This window comes from Ambystoma mexicanum, chromosome 13, assembly GCF_040938575.1.
Source record: "Ambystoma mexicanum isolate Mex_15411 chromosome 13, UKY_AmexF1_1, whole genome shotgun sequence".
Classification (NCBI taxonomy): domain Eukaryota; kingdom Metazoa; phylum Chordata; class Amphibia; order Caudata; family Ambystomatidae; genus Ambystoma; species Ambystoma mexicanum.
Genome location: NC_090938.1, coordinates 349427762 through 349455486, shown reverse-complemented (window position 1 = coordinate 349455486; position 27725 = coordinate 349427762). Strand labels below are relative to the sequence as shown.

Below are 27725 nucleotides of genomic sequence, written 5' to 3'. Positions count from 1 at the left end.
AATGAGAGGCACCTCGAAGAAGCAATAACTGGTGGGCGTAGAGTAGAAATTGAAAAGAGAACATTCTCTTGAGTGACTCCATGATACAGAGTTATGGTGGAGAAGGCACACTACGAAACAACTGAATAAGCATGAGTAGAAATGGGAAGGAAACCAGTTCTGAGCAGTACTGGAAGTAACCAGAAAAAAAGAGCCAGAAGATTATTGGGTGTTCAGTGTTGAAAGCAACAGAGCCATCAAATGAAGCTAGAATCGATGAGCAAGGCTTGTATAATCAAATCCGTGCTCGTGGCAGGTGAAGGTCTGCTCGCAGTATTTTGATGAGGTGAAGAGAATGACGTTTAGCCTTAGCTTGCCAAATGCCAGCCACAGGGTCTCTGAGGAAGCAGTCCAGGTCTGTGGGTCAGAATGTGGCTACTACCCAGTGTCTTATTTGTATTATCTGTTTTGCTGGTTTATTTCTTGGCTACATCTTAGTGAGTAATCATGAAGCGACCGCTGCATCCATGACTGCCTAAGTAGTGAGCTCTGCATGTGCAATAATTGTTTGTTTAGAACTATTGTATATGGAAGCCATGCTCTTTCCTCATTTCTTTCTATAATTGCTTTCCTTTAGCGTATCATAAAGTACCTTGTCCAGAAGCATGTCACAAATGTAATGGATATTTGAATGAACTACACGTTACCATGTGTAGGATGTCGAATACAACACTACTTCACACTGAATGGCTTAATAAAAGGGATCCCATTAGAAATGCATTATAAAAAAGTCCAGGTATGAGGTCCCGCAAATATGACAGCCCGACTGTATATAATGACCAGGGCTATTCCCTAAGAAAGGCCCTGACAGAGTGTCTCATCTCTACACTGGACATGACACTCACACCACATGTAACCCCGATGGGTTACATGTGGTGTGAGTGTCTTGCCCAGTGTAGAGATCTGACAGAGTGGGTTACATGTGGTGTGAGTGTCTTGCCCAGTGTAGAGATCCGACAGAGTGGGTTACATGTGGTGTGAGTGTCTTACCCAGTGTAGAGATCCGACAGAGCGGGTTACATGTGGTGTGAGTGTCTTGCCCAGTGTAGAGATCCGACAGAGCGGGTTACATATGGTGTGACTGTCTTGCCCAGTGTACAGATCTGACAGAGTGGGTTACATGTGGTGTGAGTGTCTTGCCCAGTGTAGAGATCCGACAGAGCGGGTTACATGTGGTGTGAGTATCTTGCCCAGTGTAGAGATCCGACAGAGCGGGTTACATGTGGTGTGACTGTCTTGCCCAGTGTAGAGATCTGACAGAGTGGGTTACATGTGGTGTGAACAGTGTACAGATCTGACAGAGCGTGTTACATGTGGTGTGAGTGTCTTGCCCAGTGTAGAGATCCGACAGAGCGGGTAACATGGGGTGTGAGTGTCTTGCCCAGTGTAGAGATCCGACAGAGCGGGTTACATGTGGTGTGAGTGTCTCACCCAATGTAGAAATCCGACAGAGCGGGTTACATGTGGTGTGAGTGTCTTGCCCAGTGTAGAGATCCGACAGAGTGGATTACATGTGGTGTGAGTGTCTTGCCCAGTGTAGAGATCCGACAGAGCGGGTTACATGTGGTGTGAGTGTCTTGCCCAGTGTAGAGCTCCAACAGAGATGTTTACATGTGGTGTGACTGTCTTGCCCAGTGTACAGATCTGACAGAGCGTGTTACATGTGGTGTGAGTGTCTTGCCCAGTGTAGAGATCCGACAGAGCGGGTAACATGGGGTGTGAGTGTCTTGCCCAGTGTAGAGATCCGACAGAGCGGGTTACATGTGGTGTGAGTGTCTTGCCCAATGTAGAGATTCGACAGAGCGGGTTACATGTGGTGTGAGTGTCTTGCCCAGTGTAGAGATCCGACAGAGTGGATTACATGTGGTGTGAGTGTCTTGCCCAGTTTAGAGATCCGACAGAGCGGGTTACATGTGGTGTGAGTGTCTCGCCCAGTGTAGAGATCCGACAGAACGGGTTACATGTGGTGTGAGTGTCTTGCCCAGTGTACAGATTCTGACAGAGCGGGTTACATGTGGTGTGAGTTTCTTGCCCAGTGTAGAGATCCGACAGAGCGGGTTACATGTGGTGTGACTGTCTTGCCCAGTGTAGAGATCCGGCAGAGTGGGTTACATGTGGTGTGAGTGTCTTGATCCAGTGTAGAGATCCGACAGAGTGAGTTACATGTGGTGTGAGTGTCTTGCCCAGTGCAGAGATCCGACAGAGTGGGTTACATGTGTTGTGAGTGTCTTGCCCAGTGTAGAGATCCGACAGAGCGGGTTACATGTGGTGTGAGTGTCTTGCCCAGTGTAGAGATCCGACAGAGCAGGTTACATGTGGTGTGACTGTCTTGCCCAGTGTACAGATCTGACAGAGCGGGTTTCATGTGGTGTGAGTGTCTTGCCCAGTGTAGAGATCTGACAGAGTGGGTAACATGTGGTGTGTGTGTCTTGCCCAGTGTAGAGATCTGACAGAGCGGGTTACATGTGGTGTGACTGTCTTGCCTGTTGTAGAGATCCGACAGAGTGGGTTACATGTATTGTGAGTGTCTTGCTCAGTGTGGAGATCCGACAGAGTGGGTTACATGTGGTGTGAGTGTCTTGCCCAGTGTAGAGTTCCGACAGAGCGGGTTACATGTGGTGTGACTGTCTTGCCCAGTGTACAGATCTGACAGGGTGGGTTACATGTGGTGTGAATGTCTTGCCCAGTGTAGAGATCCGACAGAGCAGGTAACATGTGATGTGAGTGTCTAGCCCAGTGTAGAGATCCGACAGAGCAGGTAACATGTGGTGTGAGTGTCTAGCCCAGTGTAGAGATCCGACAGAGTGGGTTACATGTGGTGTGACTGTCTTGCCCAGTGTACAGATCTGACAGAGTGGGTTACATGTGGTGTGAGTGTCTTGCCCAGTGTAGAGATCCGACAGAGCGGGTTACATGTGGTGTGAGTGTCTTGCCCAGTGTAGAGATCCGACAGAGCAGGTTTCATGTGGTGTGACTGTCTTGCCCAGTGTACAGATCTGACAGAGTGGGTTACATGTGGTGTGAATGTCTTGCCCAGTGTAGAGATCCGACAGAGCAGGTAACATGTGGTGCGAGTGTCTAGCCCAGTGTAGAGATCCGACAGAGCGGGTTACATGTGGTGTCACTGTCTTGCCCAGTGTAGAGATCCGACACAGCGGGTTACATGTGGTGTGACTGTCTTGCCCAATGTAGAGATTCGACAGAGCGGGTTACATGTGGTGTGAGTGTCTTGCCCAGTGTAGAGATCCGACAGAGTGGATTACATGTGGTGTGAGTGTCTTTCCCAGTGTAGAGATCCGACAGAGCGGGTTACATGTGGTGGGAGTGTCTTGCCAAGTGTAGAGCTCCAACAGAGATGGTTACATGTGGTGTGAGTGTCTTGCCCAGTGTAGAGATCCGACAGAGCGGGTTACATGTGGTGTGAGTTTCTTGCCCAGTGTAGCGATCCGACAGAGCGGGTTACATGTGGTGTGACTGTCTTGCCCAGTGTAGAGATCCGGCAGAGTGGGTTACATGTGGTGTGAGTGTCTTGATCCAGTGTAGAGATCCGACAGAGTGAGTTACATGTGGTGTGAGTGTCTTGCCCAGTGCAGAGATCCGACAGAGTGGGTTACATGTGTTGTGAGTGTCTTGCCCAGTGTAGAGATCCGACAGAGCGGGTTACATGTGGTGTGAGTGTCTTGCCCAGTGTAGAGATCCGACAGAGCAGGTTACATGTGGTGTGACTGTCTTGCCCAGTGTACAGATCTGACAGAGCGGGTTTCATGTGGTGTGAGTGTCTTGCCCAGTGTAGAGATCTGACAGAGTGGGTAACATGTGGTGTGTGTGTCTTGCCCAGTGTAGAGCTCTGACAGAGCGGGTTACATGTGGTGTGACTGTCTTGCCTGTTGTAGAGATCCGACAGAGTGGGTTACATGTATTGTGAGTGTCTTGCTCAGTGTGGAGATCCGACAGAGTGGGTTACATGTGGTGTGAGTGTCTTGCCCAGTGTAGAGTTCCGACAGAGCGGGTTACATGTGGTGTGACTGTCTTGCCCAGTGTACAGATCCGACAGGGTGGGTTACATGTGGTGTGAATGTCTTGCCTAGTGTAGAGATCCGACAGAGCAGGTAACATGTGATGTGAGTGTCTAGCCCAGTGTAGAGATCCGACAGAGTAGGTAACATGTGGTGTGAGTGTCTAGCCCAGTGTAGAGATCCGACAGAGTGGGTTACATGTGGTGTGACTGTCTTGCCCAGTGTAGAGATCTGACAGAGTGGGTCACATGTGGTGTGAGTGTCTTGCCCAGTGTAGAGATCCGACAGAGCGGGTTACATGTGGTGTGAGTGTCTTGCCCAGTGTAGAGATCCGACAGAGCGGGTTTCATGTGGTGTGACTGTCTTGCCCAGGGTACAGATCTGACAGAGTGGGTTACATGTGGTGGGAATGTCTTGCCCAGTGTAGAGATCCGACAGAGCAGGTAACATGTGGTGCGAGTGTCTAGCCCAGTGTAGAGATCCGACAGAGCGGGTTACATGTGGTGTGACTGTCTTGCCCAGTGTAGAGATCCGACAGAGTGGGTTACATGTGGTGTGAGTGTCTTGCCCAGTGTAAAGATCTGACAGAGGGGGTTACATGTGGTGTGAGTGTCTTGCCCAGTGTAGAGATCCGACAGTGCGGGTTACATGTGGTGTGACTGTCTTGCCCAGTGTAGAGATCCGACAGAGTGGGTTACATGTGGTGTGACTGTCTTGCCCAGTGTACAGATCTGACAGAGCGTGTTACATGTGGTGTGAGTGTCTTGCCCAGTGTAGAGATCCGACAGAGCGGGTAACATGGGGTGTGAGTGTCTTGCCCAGTGTAGAGATCCGACAGAGCGGGTTACATGTGGTGTGAGTGTCTCGCCCAATGTAGAAATCCGACAAGTGGGTTACATTGGTGTGAGTGTCTTGCCCAGTGTAGAGATCCGACAGAGTGGATTACATGTGGTGTGAGTGTCTTGCCCAGTGTAGAGATCCGACAGAGCGGGTTACATGTGGTGTGAGTGTCTTGCCCAGTGTAGAGCTCCAACAGAGATGGTTACATGTGGTGTGACTGTCTTGCCCAGTGTACAGATCTGCCAGAGTGGGTTGCATGTGGTGTGAGTGTCTTGCCCAGTGTAGAGATCCGATAGAGCGGGTTACATGTGGTGTGAGTGTCTTGCCCAGTGTAGAGATCCGACAGAGCGGGTTACATGTGGTGTGAGTTTCTTGCCCAGTGCAGAGATCCGACAGAGCGGGTTACATGTGGTGTGACTGTCTTGCCTGTTGTAGAGATCCGACAGAGTGGGTTCCATGTATTGTGAGTGTCTTGCTCAATGTGGAGATCCGACAGAGTGGGTTACATGTGGTGTGAGTGTCTTGCCCAGTGTAGAGATCCGACAGAGCAGGTTACATGTGGTGTGAGTGTCTTGCCCAGTGTAGAGATCCGACAGAGCGGGTTACAGTTGGTGTGACTGTCTTGCCCAGTGTAGAGATCCGACAGAGCGGGTTACATGAGGTGTGAGTGTCTTGCCCAGTGTAGAGATCCGACAGATCGGGTAACATGTGGTGTGAGTGTCTTGCCCAGTGTAGAGATCCGACAGAGCGGGTTACATGTGGTGTGATTGTCTTGCCCAATGTAGAGATCCGACAGAGCGGGTTACATGTGGTGTGAGTGTCTTGCCCAGTGTAGAGATCCGACAGAGTGGATTACTTGTGGTGTGAGTGTCTTGCCCAGTGTAGAGATCCGACAGAGCGGGTTACATGTGGTGTGAGTGTCTTGCCCAGTGTAGCGCTCCAACAGAGATGGTTACATGTGGTGTGAGTGTCTTGCCCAGTGTAGAGATGTGTTCATAGTGCTCTCGGTGGGAAGAGTTTGTGAAAGGGGACCCTTAACATTCTGGGGCCTTTGTGTCAAAACACTGGTTCCATTAATAAAGCGGCTACAGTAAGTTCTGGCTCCAGTTGGTTTAGCCCTTCCAGTTGGTTCTAAATGAGAATGCATGCACTAGTCTTGATGAGTAAAACTTGGATTTCTTGTGCCTCTTAAAGACGTTGCTTCTCTTTAAAAGTTGTGCCTAATGTGTATTGATGGGCTTTGGTGTTAGACTTGTTAAATGTCACAACTCTGGAATGCCTAGCTTGATACTTGCAGTTGGTATTATTTTAATATCCATATTCTTTTACTGAGATAATAAACTTAATTGATAACCGACCTGAAACGCTTTTCCTTGTATGGTGTTTATGGACTGTTGAATAAGTTATAACTCCCAGTGCAATATGGAGAGCCCCAATGACACTCTCAGCTCGTTACCTAAAGACTCTGCAGGCTCCCCTGCTTCCCCCTTCCCTCCACCAAGTCAGGCCTTTACACCGTGAAAGCGAACCGTCAAAGGAATCCTGTCCAAAGTTGACATACAGGAGCTGGTGGGCTCTAGGTTAGAGTCCTGGAGAGGATCCATGAATTTTCAACAGTAAGGGTCCAGACTGCACTGAGTTTGCAGCGAGGAAAGGGTGTGTTTAGATCTTGCCACCCGGATGAGGTCTTGTGGCACTATGCCATCTAGTGCAGCTTTCTTCCATGGCTGTAATAATGTTGGGGGGCTTGCCCCAGGGCTGCCAAAGGATTGGCAGTGCATACAAGGGTTGGCACAAGCTTAGGGGGCTCTTCTGCATGCAGTTGGCAGGCTGGGGTCTTAGTGCAAGTGCTGTAACCATGCTAGGTCTAGTAGTGCATTCTGCTGACAGACTGGGGTTTTGCACATACGCTGCGGGCAGGCTGAGAGCTCATCATGCATGCGCCGGTCATCTTGGAGCCTTGCGATGTGTCCTGCTATCTAGCTCGAGTATTGTAGTACATACTCCTACCAGGCTGGGGACTCACAGCTCATGCTGTGGGATCATCACTCAGACTTCAGTCCAGTTAGGAACTTGCTGTACATGCTACCGCCAGGTTGGGACGTTGGTGTGCATGCTCGCACTGGGCTTAGACCTTGCTGCACATGCTGCCAATAGAATGAGGCATTGCAGTGCACGCTCCCAAATGAATCAGACCTTGCCGCAAACACTGCCACTGGGCTGGGGATTTCCAACCACACTGTCACCGGGCAAAGAGTTGCTAAACTTGCTGCCACCAGAGCAAACTCTCAATCTCACTGATGCCACCAGGGAAGCACTTCAATTCCATTGCTCCCACCAAGCGGGTCCCTAATCCCACTATTGCTACCAGGCTTGGAGATCAACTCAGTCTTAGCCATCCCTTGCTGTTACAACCAGACTGCCCTCTCAAGTCATCCAGACAGCGCCTTCATGTTACTGCTTCCACCAGACTGTGCCTTTATCACACTTTGGCTGCTAGGCTGAACCCAAATTCCACTTTTGCAGCAATGGTGTGGGCACGTAACCAATTGCTACCATCAGGATAGGCTTTCATTACACTGATGCCACAAGTGCAGCCATTGACACAGTTGCCCTAGTTATGACTTTTTCAAAGGTATGACTTTTTCCCCACAGCTGCCACCAAGCTGGTTCATGCTTCGACGTCGAATGACTGGTCAGACACTCACCCAATGAGTGTCCCACTGCTGCAGTCAGTGCAATCATCGGGCTACTACTACCACTAGCCCTGGTTCAAGTGCACCATTGCCACAAAGCACCCAGGCTATGTTTGCCTCTAGCCTAGGCCCTTCATTGTACGGCTATCATGGGTCAACAATCCCACTTCTACACACAGACTTGGCACTCAAACTTACTATTGCCATTGTTATGTCATCAATTCCACTACTGCTACTAGGGCTGGCCATAAACAGACCAAGCTAAGCTTGCATTACTTCGCTGCTATCAGACAGAACCCTCATGCTACTGCTGAAATCAGGACATCCAATGATAAAGCTATCTATAGGCCAGTTGTTTTACCCATACCTGTAACCAGTAATGGCCTGCCGTGACCATCCTCACTGCTGCCTCTAGGCTAGACCTTCATCCACACCTTTCAACCAGGTCTGGTGGGCACTTATCCCACTGCTGCTTAACATGTGTACCCTCATTTCATTTTTGCCACTTGGCCGGACCTTCACCCTACTCCTGACCCAACAACAGGCACTCACCAACCTGCAAGCTATCAGGCTGTGGCCACATGCCAATGGCAACAGGCAGGGCCCTCCAGCCTAACAAAACTGCAAATAGGCAGAGCCCCCCCCTTCCCAGAGATGCCACATGCAGGCCCACTGGTGACACAGCTATCACCAAGTAGGGCAAGTATTCTACTTCTGCTACTAGGCTGGTTCATCTCCCTAACACTGTCCTCCTGCATGATGCTCACCTACTGTTGCCAATAGCCCTGAACTTTAACGCCTGGCTGCAACTAAGCAGGGTGATACTTCCACTCCAGCCATCCGGTTGGGTCCATTTCTAACCACTCTTGTCCCACTTCTCCCAGCTGCCACACATCTGGGCTCTTTAAGCAGTGATGCCAACAAGATGGGCCCTTGTCCCTATGTTGCCCCTACCAGGGCTTCCTTTCCCACCTCCGGCCCAAGCAAAGTTTCTCCCAATGTCAAACTAAAAGCAAGTGTTCATAGGCCCTAGAATGGCAAATACACGATAAACTCCAACAATTGTTATACAAACTTTAAATAGAGTCAGCCAGTTCTCATAAAATAATTTTATTATTACAACATTAGGTGATCATGGAACAGGCCATGGCAGGAACATACAGTCCAACAGTGTCCTAGGAACTGGGTAGAGTGGAAGCACCTTTGCTGATTTCCCTGCCGTGATGATCGATCCTCCCCCGGCCTCCATGATCAGCGTTCAAAGAAATCCAGTGTGCCAAGTTTTTCCCATGCTCAGGGATATACGCTTTACCAGCGTAGAAGCCTTCAAAGCCCCTTGGCTGCATGGAAACATGTGTGGGGGAAGGGCTACTCTGCTACACCCCAAACCGTACGACTTCAGCTATCCAGGGCAATGAAGCGTCTGTATCGAAGCCCGAAGACGCTCAGGGTGAAGATGATAGATCCTCCATTTTAATTCTGGAGCTATTTGAGACGGGAGAAAAGAACATTTCCACCCAAGTGAAAAGTGCAGAATGCAAGGGTGATGTGACCCTTCCCAGAAATGTGTAGCCCATTATTTCACAAATGAACACAGTAATCAAAAAACAAGGAGGTGGGCTTAAAATAAAAGTAACGCTTAAAGACCAAAATCTATCCCCTTGGTGTAAACAAATAAGTTATTGGCATGTGTCCCATTTAGCTACAGCTGGCAGCAGCTATTGCATGTGCATCCTTCAATGTCCATTGTAGCTTACAGTGAAGAAGACTGGTTCCTATTGGCTTTGCTTGTGCCTCACTTGGCCTTGGCATCTTGCGTCTTGGCTCCCTCCTCATCCTCTAGGTCCATCTCGGTGATGACTGAGAAGCAGATTATCTGGATGTAACGTGTCGTGGAGGCTAGAGAGAGGAAGAGATGAGTTACATTGGATCAGCTTTGGGTGATATTGTTTATTATCCATCAAACCATGCGACCACTGAGTCAGTGCAGAAGAAGGGAGGTCCCTCAGTGAAAGAGCAGTTGCTGTGTGAGGGGGGTAAAGCCAAGGAATTAATGAACAACAGGGGGATCCTCTAGTGCTCAGCCCTATTGGTGAAGCACTTTGTTTGCGTGGGGTTGAACCCCTCTGCTCCCATCCCCAAAAGAAAGCATGTGGTATCATGGAAAATTCCAACACACCATTGCTTCCGCAAACTCGCAGGAACCAGAGCACCCCCTGCACAAAACTTTTATTAGTGTCAACTTACCAAAGGCATCTCGTAGCCATTTTGGCTTCTTGCTATCAGGCATTTTGACGGCCAGGAAGTACACAGGCACCCCCGAGAGTGCGATGCCGATCCCAATGAGGGAGTTGATGGTGTCACTGTAGAGTGGCACGGCCACCAGGAACACTGTACAGAGGCAGAAGATGATTGGGAACACCAGGCTGAGCTGTGAAGGGGAATAAGAGGAGCTGTGAGTACAATGTCACCACCCACTGAGATGGCAAGCTTCAATTCCTCCTGGAGGGCGGAGCAAGAGAGGCTGTCCCTTCCCTTTCTACACACATAAATGCTCCCACCTATGATCAGATCCACTGAGTGATGAGGGATCACTTCCTCTCCATATAAGAAAACCATTATAATCGGTCTTTTGAGGCCAAATGGTCTTTCCCAAGTTGCCGCCAGTATGCTCTAGGCGGGGGAAACCATTTCACTCCGGCATCCGCGGCACAGAAAGGAGGCGAAGCAATTAAAACATGCAGGACAAGTAGATTCAAATCCCCTTTAGGCACTGCTTTTTACGGTGCTGTCACTAATCCTGGACAGTGTGAATAAGCAGCCCCCTGTTCTCAGACGTGCCCCTTTCCCATTTTTGCAGCATGTTGCCCAGCACTGTCAAATCTGTCACTTTCAGCAACGGAAGGGCTCCTCTCAGATTTTAATCTGCATTTGTGTTACTTACAATGCTGACTAGTAGCCAATGGGGAATGTTGACCATTTTTTACTAGCTGATATGTTGTAGGCACATTTTAAAATGGGGCGCATATATATTAGATATGGTTGTGCATTTGGAATAGGCTTTGCCTGCACATGTCTGATAGTAGTGCCCTCTTCCTTTGTACCATATAGGTGACTTAATTAACTTCAGATGTTGAATTCAGCCTATCTGTAAATACCATGGTGAGAGGTTTAGGAAACTGACAGCTCTGCTCACATCAGCACCCTCAATGATCCTGCAAGAAGCCCCCTGGCACTACATTGGCATAAAGTGCTACAGTTCCTCCAAATGTCTGCTTATTGCTGTGGATTGGGACTCATGTGGAAAGTTGTCGATGCTATATAGTTAGGCCCCCCTCAGTGTAGGACTACACATTGTCCATATCACTCTAGGCTAAACTAAATGTTTACATTGATGGACTCCTCTGACAGGATTTTAACTCTGAAATGCTTGTGCATACCAACAAAGAGGAAGGGGTACAAAGTCCTCGTACCACTACATATTGTAAAGATAGGCGCTGGTATAACTGTGTTCTGTTATGCTACAAGGCGTACACACTGCACCAAATTGCTGCCACCATAGTGGTCTCAGAGTGTCGAGGTTTATCTGGGAGTTGGCGTATTGGTGCCCAGCCTGTGGTATCCAGATCGTAGTCTGTGGAGGAAAATCCGTAGGAAGATAAAAGGATAGAAGAGGGAGCAAATGCCAGAGTCCTAGTGAAGGGGAGTCTTGCAGTAGCTTTGCTGCCTGTGCATCCATGAAGATGGGCCACGATGAGGATTGCAGAAGGTAGGGATATTCTAGTTATGTCAGCAGTCAAAGGCACTGCCTATGTGAGACAGTTTTGGAACGCAATAGGCAATAAATAACATGTATTGTTTGGTTGTGTGATGGGCTTGAGATGTGAAGTGCTCCATGTACTGAGTTAAATCATGGCGTCTTTCTATCTCAGGTTATCTTTTAGGGGTCAAGCTACCCAATACTAATTCAGGGACTGCCCAGCCTAGAGGCAGGTGTAGCTCACTCAAGAGTAGATTGACTGAAAAGTCACTGTAGGTGGAAGGCCAAGGGATATATGAGCTGTTATGGCCTGGTTTGAAAATGCCAGGATATGTTGGTGGTCTGGCACCCTTGACTGTAAAAAGCGGTCCTGAAGAGAATGTGCCATCTTTCCTTCTCCGAGAACCCAGTTCAGGCTAATGCAGCAAGACCTAAATGATATGTTAAATTGCCCCCTTAAGTGCTTAAGGAAGGTGACATCTGTTGGTCTGGGTGCCCCTATGTGTGATGTGTAGAGAAGGAGAAGGGGTTGGCAATGGTCACCCAACAGTAAAATGAGATAAGACTAGAGCACATCACTTGAGTAGCATCTAGAAACCTTCCTAGGGCACAATTATCCCACTCTAACTAAGCTGAAGAGCTATGTAAGTAGACCAATGGGACTTGACTATGTCCATAAATGCAGAATCAAATGTAAGCGACCAAATATGCAACAAGATAAATTGAGTTCTTATAGTAGCGCAAGTAATGCAGCGAGATACATCAGATAGTTTGTGAGTACCAATTAAGCAATAAGCCCCGAGCAGGGGGTTGGGGGATTACCACTTCAGGTAATGCCCCTGGGCCCATAGTTACAGGCCGGAGCGAAGCAAGGGCCTTAACGATGCACACCAGGGCATTACTTGAAGTGGTAATGCCCTCCCTGCTTAGGGCTTATTGCTATTAGTATCCTGGCCCATAAGATCGGTGTACTAAAAGCATTTTCTTTCTGTTGCGAAATGCACTGGTATTTCGCAACAGAAAAATAAAAAAAGTTTAAAAAATGGCCTCCGGGGAAAGAAAAACAAACTTCTTTTTCCATGGTGACCATTGAAAACAATAAAAAAGTTACAAAACAAAATGGCCGCCATGGCAAGGAAGAAGGGACTATGTTTACTCCCTTCTTCCTTTCCATTGCGGTCCGTCGCAGATCGGGAGCGTACGGTATCAGGTAATATTGTCCCGTATGTATATATGGTCGCCGTACATAATGTCGCCGGGAAAGGTTTGTGGTGACATTATATAGGTGACCATATATATAGGGACTGGGGTAGCGGGGGTTACGTGGGTGTCCCCGCCCCCTTGAAGAAAGAAAAAAGGTTTTGGAAGATACAGGGGTGTCCCCCGCATGTTCCATGTAATAATGTCTCTGCAAAAAAATTCAATTTTTCGGCACATTTTTTGCATGGCAACATTATTGCAGGGACATTATCCCATGGAACCGAGCGTACGTGCTGGAGACAGAAGTGTTTCTAGGGAGTTTGCTCCCGGAGTGGAGAAAAAAAGCAGGTACGTGGAGAGGGGGGGCAATCTGTGGTGGGGCTGAGGGGAGGGAAGCAGAGCACTTACCTGAATCCCCGGTGGGGAAGATGCAACCTCCAGCCGTGAGGAGGCTCGGAGCCGGGGGATAGCATGTGGTTATTCCCCCGTTCCGAGCCTACTTATTGGCTGGGAGGCTGCCACATTCCCCCCGCCGGGTACTAATAATGTAGTAAGATTATCAAAAAGAATATGATAAGCAGTGACTGAAGAGAATAAAGCCTAAGATGAGTGTTGAGATGGATTTCCAAAGATTTTGGGAGGTCAACTTATTATGGTGAACAGGAAAGACACTGATGGCTAGCCAAACTTGATCAAGGTATGAAGCAGAGCGACAGATATGACAGTGGTCACACACACACACACACGCACATGCACTCACACACACACACACCACTCTCCAATAATTCCAGTTAGACAGGTGTTAAGTACAAAAATGCACAATGGGCAATTAAACCTCTAGGCAAGTATTGTAACACAACTGCTATTAAAAATAAACAGTCACTCTAGTGTGAGAAAAGCATTTGATTCCAAACCAGTGCAATGCAGTTGGATAAACAGATTCAGAAAACACAGTAGAAACGTTTAAGAGCAGCACTAGAACAGTTTCCTAATACTTAGTCATTCCAGCCCTGAGAAGGAATGGGGCCTGGCTTGTGCCCTAGAGTGATGAGGTCCAAAAGATATATTTTTCAGGTAGGGTTATTGTGTGATTGGATAATAGCCGTGATTGAAATTCAGAGTTTCAAAATGTTAATGAACGTTCAGGTAAGTATGCCCTTGTGTTTATAATGCAACTCTTTCAGCTGGATGCATTAACAATTACCTGCACCACTAGGCTGATATCCTAAGAAGTTCTGATGCCTTCTCTCTTGGAAAGAAAATGTAGTTAGGTCACCTTATTCAGACCCTGCAGACTGGTTTCCTTTGGCTCTGGCTCTAACGACATAGTTCTGGACAGTGGGCCTCATTACGACCCAGGCGGCCACGGAATGAACGGGGCTGGTAAGGGTCCGGCCCATTTCATTCCGGGCCGGCCTATTACGAGGTCTGCAGCGGGACCCGCTAAGGAACGCCTAGTCACACAAGGCATCCTTAGCATCCTCGTCTGCTAGCGGGTCCCGCTAACAATGGGCCCGTCATTAACTGGCCCATTGTTAGCATCCTCCCCATTCCCATTGAGCCCTTTGGGGGCTCAAATAGGAATGGGGCTGTACCGGGCCCGGGTCCCGTGAAAGGGATTTACCGGGCCCTCCAAGGTCGGAATGGCCTGGTAAGTCTCCTTTCGCGGGACCCGGACCTGGAACCCGGTATGGAGGTAGCCATTCCGCTTTTAGCAGCATGGCTATCTCCATACTCATAATGAGGAACAGTGAGGCAAAGTGTGATGTGCTGCAGTGCCCATTCCACCCTGGCCAATACTGATGGTGTCCTGAAAACCTTGGGTCTCATCCTGAATTGGCCAAGCTGCCTTTCATTGAGACTTGTTCTGAAGTACCAAGAGATTGGTGTTGCACCAGACCTGGGTCTGAGATACTACAGATGAAGTCTAACACCAGGCTCGTTCCAAAGGCTGTCTGTACCTGGGCATACATGGAGATTTTGGTTTTCTTCTACAGGCCTGTCCCTCGGGTGCTTGCAGAGTCTTTACATGGGCACGTTTATAAGAACTGCAAGCTTACGTCTGAGCATACAAGAGCCAAGAAGAAATGGTCAGTCACCACCCACATCAGGTACGCATAAAGCACTCCAAGGATGATCAATCAGTAACAAAGAAAAGATACTGAATGCCCACGCACGTCAAGCGGAGACGTTTTCAGATCCACTGGTTTGGCAAATTCTAAACGTATCAGTCTTGCCAAGACTTACAATCCATATGAAACAGGCGAGGTTGACTTGGTAGGAGACTCTTTTCCTGCCTTTAGGGAGAACTCTATTGTGTGCTTAACAAGCCACGTTGTGGTTGATATAGAAGCAGAGCCCGACCCTCTAGAACCTAATAATAGTGCCGCTCTTCTCAGGAAGTTATGTTACTGAATCTTCGTGTCCTCCAAGGACTTCAGTGCTGGGGCCATGGTGGCTCAACCACAGCAACAAAGCATGTACGTTTTTGTTCAATGGGATGCACCCTCATGCAAGATCACCCTGTGAAGGTTGAAAGTCGATTCCTCCCGTGCACGCCATGGGCCGTCACACCCTCATTTCCCACAGCATACAAGCCATTGTATATTCTTGCAAACTTTACAGAGGTTTAGGATGAGCCCAGTTATGGAGGACCTCTTCAAATAACCTGATTAAAGGTTTAGCCACCAACACTATTTTACATCCACCCCCTATCCCAGGACCACCTCTTCCTCTGCCACCTCCAATTCCTACATTGGCAATATGCACAACTCCAATTACTAGCATCATGCTTCCTCTCACAGAAGGTGATACACATACTCTTTCCCTTCCAGGTCAATATCCCACTGAGAGACTATCAAATTGTTCTATTACAAATACTAACCATGACGATGATTAGAACACTGGTCAAGGATCCAATGAAAACAACAAAGGGAGGTCCTGGGAAGTCCCTCTGCCGGACATTATTCCCGGTTACGTGAGACTTACCCAGAGTCTTTAGCTCACTATCTTTCACAGAGGAGAAATATCCAAAACATATCAGTCTTTGTCCTGCCCTGGGGCAGTACAGCACCGAAAGGCTAGTTAACTCTGCGCTATCATGCAGTAACATCACATTTGTGCTATATCGAAGCAGCCAAGTGTTCCCAAAGCCTTCCTTTCAAGATGAATGCTTAATTGTTGCTGTAAATAAGCTTGGTGTGATAGAAATGTCTTAACCAACTGTGCCTTTAGTCACTTGGTTAATAAGCAGTAGCTGTGTCCTCACATCTGTTGTATGCACTGAATTATGCTAAACACAACTATTGCGCTATGACAAAGCCACCCGTTCTGGCTTGTTTATATGTATTAATAGGAGCTGGGATGTGTCCTGGTACTCGCACCCGTTTCCAGATGCTGTCACTTTATGGTCAGGTAGTACCTTCATGCAATTCTTGGCAGATGCAGAGACGTTTTTATGGGAGGACAAAGGGGCACTTGCCCTGGGCCCCCAACTTGGAAGGGGCCCCACAAGGCTGCCTGATCTAAATAAGTAAGAGTCCATTTGTCACCAGACTTAAACAGCAGACGTCAGGATATTTGATGGCGTGCTGCTGAGGTTCTAAACCTATTTATTGCCTGTCGGTTATTCTGCCATGATCAATTCAACGTGTAATGCTGTCTGTGGTAAGTGTGCTCACTACTGCCCAACTCCTGTAGTATTCCTTTCTTCCTGTGGGAATTATGTTGATCATGTGCAATAGCCAACGTTGAAATGCATATTGGTAGTTCAGAAGTTATCTCAGGGTGTTAAGCACTCATTGCAGAGGCATGTGTTTATATGCTAGAGTAGAATAGCACATTTCTGTAAGGCTGGCTAAACATTTCCTATGACTGATGTGTATAAACCTGCCTGCATATGTACTTGGTTTTGCAGCACAAAAGATGCTATTATCAGCAATGTACCTGCACCAGATAGGTGTTGCTATACAAACTAACATGTCATCATATGGTGATGGTCTAGAAATTGGTTTGTTCAGAGGGGGTGTTGTAAAACCTAGGCAATCACCACCAATGATGAGTATAAGCTGTTAGCCCAAGAGGTGTATAAGTATCCAAATTCAAGACTGTGCAACCAAAGGGTTCATTCTTGAATCCTGGATTTGCCAGCAGACGATATAGTGATACTGGTCAAATCATCTAATATGGCTTACATCACTATGCTGTCTTCTTTGAGGTTTACCTTCTCGCATGCTGGTGGCAACGTTTAGCCCATTGTTTGATCTGTCTAACATTTGAGTGGAAGTGGTGGTAGACAGAAGAGAGCGGACCAGATGTCGTAGGCCTCGTGCAAGCATATTTTAAGGTCTGCTCATTTGACACAAAAAACGGTTTGCTTTTTTGTAAAAGTCAAAGGTTTTTCTGCACGTTTATAAATGACAATTTCAGAAGCCAGTGGTTTGGAAGTATTTAAAGCTTTAAAATACAAACGACAAACCCAGATTAAATCTGTTAAACCACATTGATTGGTATGCTGGTACTCATGTACTTCCCTTGATGACACAGAGAACAAAGCTAGAATCCTTCCCATTTTGTATAACAACCTTCTATAACATTCTGTTTCAAAAAATTGTCATGTTTCGTAATGTGATTTGTGTACTATCCAAGCCAGTTTTATAAAATGAGATTTTTTTTAGTACATGGTAAGAACTGGAAAAGGAAGTGCTTAAATGCAGAAATTGCAGGGTAGGCACACATCCCAGCTTCACCACTTAACCAATGTGTGAACCTAGGCATCTCACTTAATCTCATGTTGCCTAACCTTGCCAGTTCCTAAACCTTTCAAAATTGTCAGCCCTTCAGAGTGATATCCTTCTCAGGGTATGATCTTCAAAAAATCCTCACTCATGGTTTCACTGGCTATATTGTTGCTTCCACTATAATAGTGACCATTAATATATTACACACCACAGGCATTTGTTTCTTTGATCACTAATGGCAGCACTATTGGTAAACCATGTCCCACTTTTAATCTCAGTCTGTCTGAACACAGACACCTTCCTGGTGGCTTCTAATCTGCATCCACTATCCATGCTATGCTATGTGTAGCTTTCTCCTTCCTTCCGATTGGTCTCCTGTATCCATGCTTGAGCACATTTGCATTCTGTGAGGCAGCTAATGTGAGTCTCTGTCTATTCTGGGTTACATGTACCTTTTAAATAAGGTCCTGCATTAATACTACATGCTGTATTACTTCCTAGATGCTATTGATAAAAAGTCTCCTGTATGTATTCTAGAACAGAAGTAACCTCTGCATAGACTGCCAATGTTGGCCTTCAAATGCTACTTGTTTATCATTCTGATTAGAGCAAGAATGGAGTGGGTAAGAGGTCTTAAAGGGAGTAAACATGCTTACTTTTGCATGCTGTGAGGCAGCATATCAACTTATAGGTTGTGATCACGACAAGGGGGTGAGTGTGCGACCAGATATTCGTGATCACTTAATTCCTTTGGTTTGGTGGAGGGGGGCCCCAACGATGTCCGTGCCCAGGGCCCCAAACATGCTTAAGATGGCCCTGGGCAGATGCCTATCCAATACGAACACAAACGCCAGAACTGCCGATGGGTTTTGGTATAAGCAGCCACTTGGCCCTCTGAAAGCCAGATTAATTCCCAGCAAGGATCTGCACTAAGCAGAGAAGATGCTCCATCGTGCCAGTGCTTTGCTCTTTGAAGGCTAATATGTGGATTCTCATCTATTTCTTTTGTTTGACTTTAGTCTAATTTTTGCTACAATCAACCTTTGATAAGCAAACATGTGTGGGGGGGATTCTCATGTTGGCATATAATCTGTGATAGATGCCCCCAGCCCCTGCTTCCTTACTCTTTTAAACTGTCCTTTATGGTTGAATGACTGAGCAAATTGCAAGAGAAGCAAAACACAGGCTCTGCTGAGTACACAAAGCAATAGTGAAGAAAAACTATTTTATCCTCATTTTGTGAACACACACTTGAGAAAAGTCGATCTGAAGGCAATCATATTTCAGAAAATTAAGATCAGCAAGTTTCGCGGGGCCAATGACCACACTGTGGTCTTGAAAAGTGCTGCTCATGACTGCAGGCCATATGTCTCGGCCTGAAATGTCCTTTTCTGAAGGAAGTTGTGAAATCTGTGGAGGGCATTTGCCATCGGCTTGTGCATCATCAGCTAGAGTGATGTTAACCTCATGCTCGGGTGTTGGCGGTCTTAAATAGGGAACAACCACAGTTTCATGCCTCTGTCCAAAAGATAAGAGCAAATGACAAAAACAAAAGCAGCTTTCTCACATACTTCTCCATTGTCCTGACTACGTCTGCCATTTTTCCGCTTCTCTCCTGCAGGGTACTTCAGCTCTATTCCTTTCTTGCAGCCTGGGCGGTCAGTCAGCCTGTCCAATGCATTAGCACTGTCCACCTCTGGTTCTCTCCTGCAGGGTACTCCACCTCTATTGCTTTCTTGCAGCCTGGGCAGTCAGTCTGTCCAAGGTCTTAGCACTGTCCACCTCTGCTTCTCTCCTGCAGGGTACTTCAGCTCTATTACTTTCTTGCTACCTGGGCATTCAGTCTGTCCAAGGCCTAAGCACTGTCCACCTCTGCTTCTCTCCTGCAGGGTAGTTTCTATTCTCTATTTCTTTTGCAGCCTGGGCAGTCAGTCTGTCCAAGGCCTAAGCACTGTCCACCTCTGCTTCTCTCCTGCAGGGTAGTTTCTATTCTCTATTTCTTTTGCAGCCTGGGCAGTCAGTCTGTCCAAGGTCTTAGCACTGTCCACCTCTGGTTTTCTCCTGCAATGCATTCACCGCCTGCCCCTTGTCTGTATAGTAAAAGGACACGCGGGATTAGGACATCTGTAACTGATGTGCAATGGGTCTCATCACAGGAATGCATGTGCTGATTTTCTTATATCGCAAGCCTAGCCATGAAGCAACAGAGTGATGTACACGAAGGGTATACACCAATAGGATGCAAGAATACAGATGCAATTCGTAGACAGCGTCGTGTAGCTAAAATGGGGTCTCCAAAAAAAACGATCCTCTCTGATTCTGGGATTCTGGAGGATTCCATGGAAGAACCCATCATATGAAAACGTGCTATCTGAAACAAGGCGCAACCATATACTTATATTAAGTACTCAGTCAACTGAAAGGCAGTATGTGTATTCTAACACTGAATATCAAACTGCTCATGACATAGAACAATATATTGAGAAAATGACTCATTGTGAAATGTGTTGCCTATTTGTTGTATTCCAGCTAAATATTCTGCACCCCAAAATATTAACTGGGAAATGGGAGGAGAGCCAGCCCTGTCATTATTTGTTCTTCCAAGGACAGGTCGGAGGACCCCACCCCCCCAACTGCGGTACAAACGCTGTCCTCCCCCACCCATCTCGTTTTTCTATCTTGCACTCTAAAGTGAATTGTATTTCCATGCTTGGACCAGGACTGGACTAGCGTCTCCTGGATGTAACAGAAACACACAGGCATGTATAGACTTGGAACCTTCTGGAAAAAAAGCAGCAACACAGACATGGTGCTATCCTGCCTCTCAATGGTGCATGTGCCCTACACAATTGGGTGACCGGGGCGACCGCCCAGCCCTGCCCATTACCAGCCCTTTACTAGCAGCGGGTGAGCACAGGTGCTCTGTGGTTGGAGGGTGTCCTGCACAGGGCGCTCTGTATTGAGCATCACAATGGGCTCCTCCAGTTTCCCCGGCTCACAGAGCCCACTGGGTTTGGCCATGATTCCGGTTGAGAACCTAACCTCCACCGTAATGTAAAACCAGCCTCTTATGTTGTGTGCATTGCTTTTACACATGGAGGGTATTATAGTTACACATAAAAGGAGCTCACATATGATAATAAGACTCTGCTTGTATGCAATTCCCTGGCGTCTTGTGGTGTGACAAGGTTCTCTTGTGGTAACACCCTGTGGTATCCATGTTGCCGATTTTGCAGGTTGCTCTGTACTAGTGTAGCGGCACACCATTATTTTGATGCCGAATTGTGTTTACCTCCATTTCAGCAACGGCAATCTTCAAATGTCGTCACTGGAGATTATTGCACCAAAGCACACAGAACCCGAGGCACGCGCACGCGCTTAAGCTTCGTGAGTGCGAAGTAAGGCACTGTGCGCGCGCTTAGTGTGGCGTTGGCCCTTTAAGGGCACGCACGCGACGGGCTGACGTTCACTCCGTCGCGTGCGCAGTTAAATAAACGGGGCATTCCCCGTGACGACACAGTCACCGGGGAGCCCACACTTGCAACACCGCTGTCTCCGTGTCTCTGTGTCACGGGGGGTGGGGTGCTCACGGACGGTGGCATCCGGAGACCACCAACAGTGGCGACGAGTGCCGGGATCACTTCCTGGAACAGGCGGAGACATTTGCTGGGAGCGTAGATGATCCTACGTGAACGCTCGAGCGAATTCTGACCGCGGAGAAGGAAGCGACACACGCGGCCGGCGGCCATTTTGATGAATAGGCCTCGGAGACTCACGGCTTCATAGCGAAGCGTCGGTGAGCCATCCGGACATAATTGTTGGATATTTCAGCGGCGGACAGTTGCTGGAAACAGCATGTGTCAATTTCAGAATGATTCATTGACATTTTCACTGTTTTTCACTGAGTAGATGGGTGAGACTCTATGGGAAGCCTGCTGAATGCACTAGGGGTCTTTCCCCCCTGCTCAATTTTTGGACACTTCATTGTCTGCCTGCTGGCTTGAGTGATACATCTGCGAGGAGCGCGCCTGGTGAGAGGCAGAATTCAATCCATCTCTGGAGGCTGACTGCTGGTGGTGAGTTGCGGCCCCATCAATTATATCTTCTGGGGTGCCTGTGCGCTATCCACCATGAGCCAAGCTGCTGCTGCTGCCGCTGCTGCTGCGCCTCCGCCTGCTCCCCCGCTGAAACCACCTGGGTCCCTACAGCCAATGCCTGAGTTTGATACCTCGGGTGCTCCATCAAGCCTGGGACAGAGGTGGAAGATGTGGATGGATAGGCTTGAGATGTACTTCAGGGCCACGATGGAGACAAGCGACGACAGCAAGCTGGCCACTCTCCTGTACTCTGTTGGCCCAGCAGTGCATGAGATATTTCTGTCCCTGCAGCCGGCGGATGGGTCGTTTGCGGCGGCAAAGGATGCACTCCATAATCATTTTCTGCCATTGGCCAACGCAGATTATGAACGTTTTCTCATGGGAACGGCTCGACAGAAGGATGACGAGACTCTGGATGTGTTCTATGGGCGGCTGCGGAGACTGGCCGCGCCATGTGCGTGGAACGACCCTGAAGTCATGATTCGCAACCAACTCATTCAGGGGTGTGTCTCTGGGAAACTGAGGCGCCAGATATTGCGCGAGCCTGGCATCACCCTTCCTCGCATCCTAGAACTGGGAAGGTGCCACGAGGTGTCGGAATTGCGGGCGACCAGAATGGAAGCTGGTGCCCGCCCAGGCAAGGTGGAGGAGGTCTGCGCGGTTGGAAGAGCTCGTGGAGCGAGGCGCCCCATGAACACTCAGAGCCCGCGCCCGCTTGGGACCACTTCCTCATGCCCAAAGTGTGGGTACGATCTCCCGCACCCAGCTGAATGCCCTGCGACTTGGGTTAAGTGCGGTAGGTGCGGAGGCACGGACCACTTCGCCAGGATGTGCAGATCTGCAGCTCCCAAGATAGTGCCTAGGGGGCCTGTTCGAGCTGGTTTCTTCCGACCCCAAAGGACGTCCAACGTCGCTCAGGTGGACCAGGGTGACGAAGGGGCGCCTCAGGAAGAGGAGGAGGAGGAAGAGGACGAGGAAAACGTCTTCTTCGTGTCCAGTGTGAGCATGCTGAAATCCCGCTCCAAGAGACAGCCCAGGTGCAACGTGCTCGTCAATGGTGACTCTGTACCAATGCTAGTGGACACCGGTGCGTCCGTGAATGTGATGGCCAGAAAGCACTCTGATACCATGCAGGCCCCGCCCACGCTGACCGCACCGAGAGCACGCATATTCGCCTTCGGCGGCGATCAGCCCCTCCCTCTGGACGGCGTATTCGTGGCTGATGTTCAATATGGGGACTCACACATCCGGGCCAGATTCTATGTCACCCCGGTGAGCGACAACACCTTGCTTTGCTGAGGCACTGGGAATTGTCACTTTTGCATATTCAGTGTACTTAGACGACATTCAGGTACTCCTGGCCAAACACAGCTCCCTGTTTGAAGGCATCGGACAGCTGGTGGGTGAGCCGGTCCGGCTCCACATCGATGAGTCAATCCAACCAGTGGCGCTGAAGCACCGGCGAGTTCCGTTTCATCTCAGGGATCTGGTGGATCGAGAACTGGACAATCTGGTGGGGCTGGACATTATTGAAAAAGTTGAGGGCCCCACCCCGTGGGTGTCTCCCATTGTCATCGCGCGCAAGCCCAAACAGCCGGATGCGGTGAGGATCTGTGTGGACATGCGACTCCCCAATAAGGCCATAAAGAGGGAGCGACACTTGACCCCTACCATCGATGACATCATATCAGAACTGCAAGGGGCGAGGTTCTTTTCCAAACTGGACCTGAGAGCAGGCTATCATCAGGTGGTCCTGCACCCCGAGTCCCGCTACATCACAACCTTTACCACTCATCAAGGTCTTTACCGATACAAGAGGTTGAGTTTTGGGGTGTCTTCCGCGGCGGAGGTCTTCCAAAACATCATAAGAGGGGCATTAGCGGATTTGGATGGAGTCCTTAATATTAGCGACGACATTTTGGTGTATGCCAGGTCGGAGACGGAGCATCTGGCACGCCTGGCCAAGACCTTTGAACGCCTGCGCTCGCTGGGACTCACCCTGCACAAGGACAAGTGTGAATTTCTGAAAACAACGATCGAATTCTTTGGGTTCGTGTTGAAGGCGGATGGGGTGTCGCCGGACCCCCGCAAAGTGAGGGACATAAAGGAGGCGCGTCCGCCAGAGAATGTTGCGGAGGTGAGGAGCTTCTTGGGGATGGTTACTTACTGTGGCCGTTTCATCAGGAATCTGGCGTCCCGTTCAGAGCCGTTGAGATCGCTCACAAAGAAGGACACCACCTGGCAGTGGGGCCCCCTTGAGCAGGCGGCATTCGATGACATCAGAGGTGCCTTGGCGGCGGACGACACCATGGCGTTCTTCGATCCGAGTCTGCAGACAGAGATCGTTGTGGACGCCAGCCCATATGGACTGGGGGCAGTACTAAAGCAAGTGGGGAATGACCAGGAGATTCGACCCATAGCATACGCCAGTAAGGCGCTCTCCGACACCGAGCAAAGGTACTCCCAGATTGAGAGGGAAGCCCTGGCGGTGCTGTGGGGTTGCAGACACTTTCGCCTCTACATTCTGGGGCGCCCCGTGACTGTGGTCACGGACCACAAGCCGTTGTTGCCGATCATGGCGGGCTCATCATCCCGTCCACCAGTGAGAATAGAGCGCTGGATGCTCGCCCTGCTCAAGTATGGAGTGTCGTTGACCTATCGTCCAGGGGCTAACAACGCGGCAGACTACCTCTCTCGACACCCAAGAGGGGACTCGCAGGAGTCTGCATCAGCGGAGGAGGCCGACGAACATGTCCGCCTGGTTGTGGAGACGGCCACCCCAAACTCCATGCAGGTGGAAGAGCTCGAGGTTGCATCAAAAGGCCACGAATGTTTCGCCATCCTGAGGGAAGCCATGCAGAGGGGTACCTGGAAGACGGTACTGGAGGCCGTGGAACGCAGGACATGTGAAGCCAGAGTGGCCCTCGAGCAGTTATGGAGAGTGAGAGAAGAACTGACATTCTCGGAGTCGGGGCTGCTACTGAGGGGTGAGAGGATCGTGGTGCCCCAGGCCAAAATTGCACAGGTCATCACCTTGGCGCACCAGGGTCATCAAGGGGCGCCCAAAACCAAAGCTCGCCTCCGCCAGAAGGTGTGGTTCCCGGAACTCGAGCGGAAGGTGGAAGCATTTGTGGCGTCGTGCGTATGGTGCCAGGCTGCGGCACCGGCCCAGCGGGAACCATCCATTGAAGCAATGCCCAGAGGGACCAGACCATGGGAAGTGGTGCACGCAGACTCCGGGTCCACGTCGAGAGGCACTCACTTCCTAGTTGTGGTGGACGAGTGGTCTCGATACCCGGAGGTCGAGTTCATAGAGTCTGTCGCATTTGAGAACGTGGTGGTGGCGCTGGAGAAGATTTTCGCCACCCATGGCCTGCCCTCTGTGCTGTGCTCCGACAACGGGGCACCATTCCAAGGCGAGAGTTTTGCCGAGCTCATGAGGGAGTATGGCATTCAACACCGGCGGGTAACCCCACTGTGGCCCCGGGCCAACGGGGAGGCGGAGTGCATGATGCGCACCCTCAACAAAGTGTTCAGGATCGCCCATGGAAAGGGCGAGTGCTTGCAGAGGGCCCTGTACGTCTTCCTGCGGGGATATCGGACCACACCTCACTCCTCAACGGGGGTGGCCCCGGCGGAGGCTCTCTTCCAGAGATGCCCGAGAGACGTCATACCGGAGGTGGGGGACAGGGACCCTGCCGTCATTGACAATGAACAGGTCGAAGAGGACAGACGAATCAGGACGCAGATGGAAAACATCCGGAGGGGCCTGAGACCCCCGCACATCGCGTCGGGAGATGAGGTTTTGGTGAGAAATCGCCACCCACAAGGAAAGTTGTCCCTCACGTATGAACCCGCTCCTCTAGATGTCGTAGCGGTCAAGGGCTCTATGGTGACAGCCTCTGACGGGACGTCGTCTGTAACAAGGAATGCTTCATTCTTCAGGAGGATCGGCGACCCGAGAGTGAACAGCCCGGACAACCGAGAGGGTGAGGGTGCCTTGGATGAAGGTGGGGGTGAAAGCCCCGCCGTGGACTCTCCGGCTCGAGGCAGACCAGGTCAAGAGACACCGGCCAGGGACGTTGGCAGGAGGTACCCCCTGAGAACAGGGCGTGGGAAACCTGCCCGTCTCACAGACTATGTGACGGACTAAGCTGGGGAGGCTGACCGGGGGTAATGGTCAGGCCGTGACAGGTACCCGCGGGGGATCCAGGGTGGATGTGAATAAATGGGGGGTTTTTGGAGTTGACAGAGTTGTGTGCTTTATAAATGTGTGATAGTTAGTCCCTCCTGTTTCCAATTTGTTGTTATGGAAAAGGAGGAGTGTGGCGTTGGCCCTTTGAGGGCACGCACGCGACGGGGTGACGTTCACTCCGTCGCGTGCGCAGTTAAATAAACGGGGCATTCCCCATGACGACACAGTCACCGGGGAGCCCACACTTGCAACACCGCTGTCTCTGTGTCTCTGTGTCACAGGGGGTGGGGGGCTCACGGACGGCGGCATCCAGAGACCGCCCATAAATAAGGATCAGTAGATCTGAGGAGCACGTTCATAAAGTGCAGTAAGAGACCCCGCTTCGGAGACCTATGAATGGCGATCATGAGAGACGCAATATCAACATGTCCACGCTAGGGAAGTTTATCATTCAGCATTGCTGCAGGGTGGCCACCTTTGCTTAACGCAAACATCGGGCTAGAAACCCTGTCCAAAAATGAAATGGCTCTGCTGCCTTGTCATAACCCAGTGCTGGCCCCAGATCTCCCAGTGCACTGTGTGAGATTTTTCAGTGCGCCCCCTTCCCCACCCTCTCAACACAAAATGCAGTACAGCAGGGTTTTCATGGTTCCTGTTGAGAGCTCTCTAAATCCACCAGACAATTCTGAATCTTGTCACTGTAACAGATTTACTACTGAAATTGTGAATAAAAACAATTGAGTGGCAGCAAAATCCAATTTGTAGTTAAAATGTACAGATGCTGCTCTAGGGGCTCTCACTAACAAAAGAAAGTAAAATAACACATTCAGTCATCAAGATGCAGATTCCTCATGCCATGCCTAACTACATCATCCAGCTCTCGAGTTTGATTTGCATTCTGCATTCTGTGACTTGTAGTTCTGGATTGGGAAATGCAAAACTACAAGTCCCGGAATGCAAAAATAAAAAACCAGGACTGAACATGCATGGGCTTGTGAAACTTGACAGTGTTGTATTTAAACTTCTGCTTTACGACTTTAAAGTCGCAAGTAAGGGTACTTGAGTGATCTGCCTACAACTTAAAAAACAGCCAGTTACCCAAGTAAAAACATGCCCATTCTTACCTCTAGCCACAGCTCCCAACGTCTTGTGTCCCCAAGGTGGGTGAAAACACCCGATTTTCTTTTTGGCTGGTGAGAGTCCATAGAAGTGAATGGGCATATGAGGGATTAGGCGGGTGATTCAACTGTGTGCAAGGCGGGTGACACCAGCCAAAAGTGGGTGAGTTGAGAGCAATGCGTCTAGTACTACAAATTTTACTAGAATACCCTTAAAAAGAAGGTCCTTGATCCCAAGAAATATTTGTTGCGGCCTCAGAACTGGAACAGTCCTGACACTGAAAACCGACCACGAAGTGAGCGAGCTACATCTCCACCCTAACTCACAGTCCATGAATCATGTCTTCAAGATGGCAGCCTTGCCATCCCAGAAAAAGGTTTCTGGTGTTCATTTTCGGGATACCGTTCCATACACTGTATCACCACTAGAGGTCCTTGTTGCATAGGAAATGTAAAACGCTGATTGATTTTTATTTGAGAGGGAAATGGTATGGTATGGTATGGTATGGTATTGTTTATTTATAAAGCGCCTACACACAGGCAATTGTTTCAAAGCGCTCAAGGAGGGTGGGAACATGGGGAAAAAACAACAGTCACTCAGAGCCCTTGAAATTCTTAGACGATAATAGTCTGCACAGTAAGTGCATAAAAACATTTAACAGTTTGGGATACAGCAAATAGGACTGACAGTGATTGTGCAGTTTTACCAGTGCAATTGAGGGGTGAAGACAAGGGAGAACAGACGATCATCAGGCATGGTGCATACGGATCGTGCACGCGCACAGACCGTCACGGAGGGGGGGGGGGGTTCAAGTGCACCCGGTTGATGAAGAATGAGGTAAGTGTAGAGAGAGCCACTCTCCTGGGTTATTGCTCGAGTGCAGTGAGTGTGTGTGTGGGGTGCAGGGCCCCGAGGCAAGTCCAAAAGAGGACTGGCAGGGGTGCCAGGGACCTGTGAGACTCCGAGGTACACCGGGCAGCCAGTCAGCAAGCTGTAAGGAAGAGGAGGGAGAGAGGGAAGAATG

The 27725-nt window shown here is 49.3% G+C and overlaps 1 protein-coding gene across 4 annotated transcripts in view; it reads right to left on the bottom strand.

The window, feature by feature from the left end:
* Positions 1–8685: 8685 nt before the first annotated feature.
* Positions 8686–27725, bottom strand: part of SLC7A7 (solute carrier family 7 member 7) — a 288753-nt gene continuing 269713 nt past the window's right edge. For all 4 annotated transcript variants that reach the window (XM_069633861.1, XM_069633864.1, XM_069633863.1 and 1 more), the window contains exons 10-11: positions 9839–10022; positions 8686–9490 (exon numbers count right to left, since the gene is read on the bottom strand). In XM_069633861.1, coding sequence (XP_069489962.1) covers positions 9387–9490; positions 9839–10022 — 288 coding nt within the window. In that variant the 3' untranslated portion in view covers positions 8686–9386. The remainder of the gene's footprint in view (positions 9491–9838; positions 10023–27725) is intronic.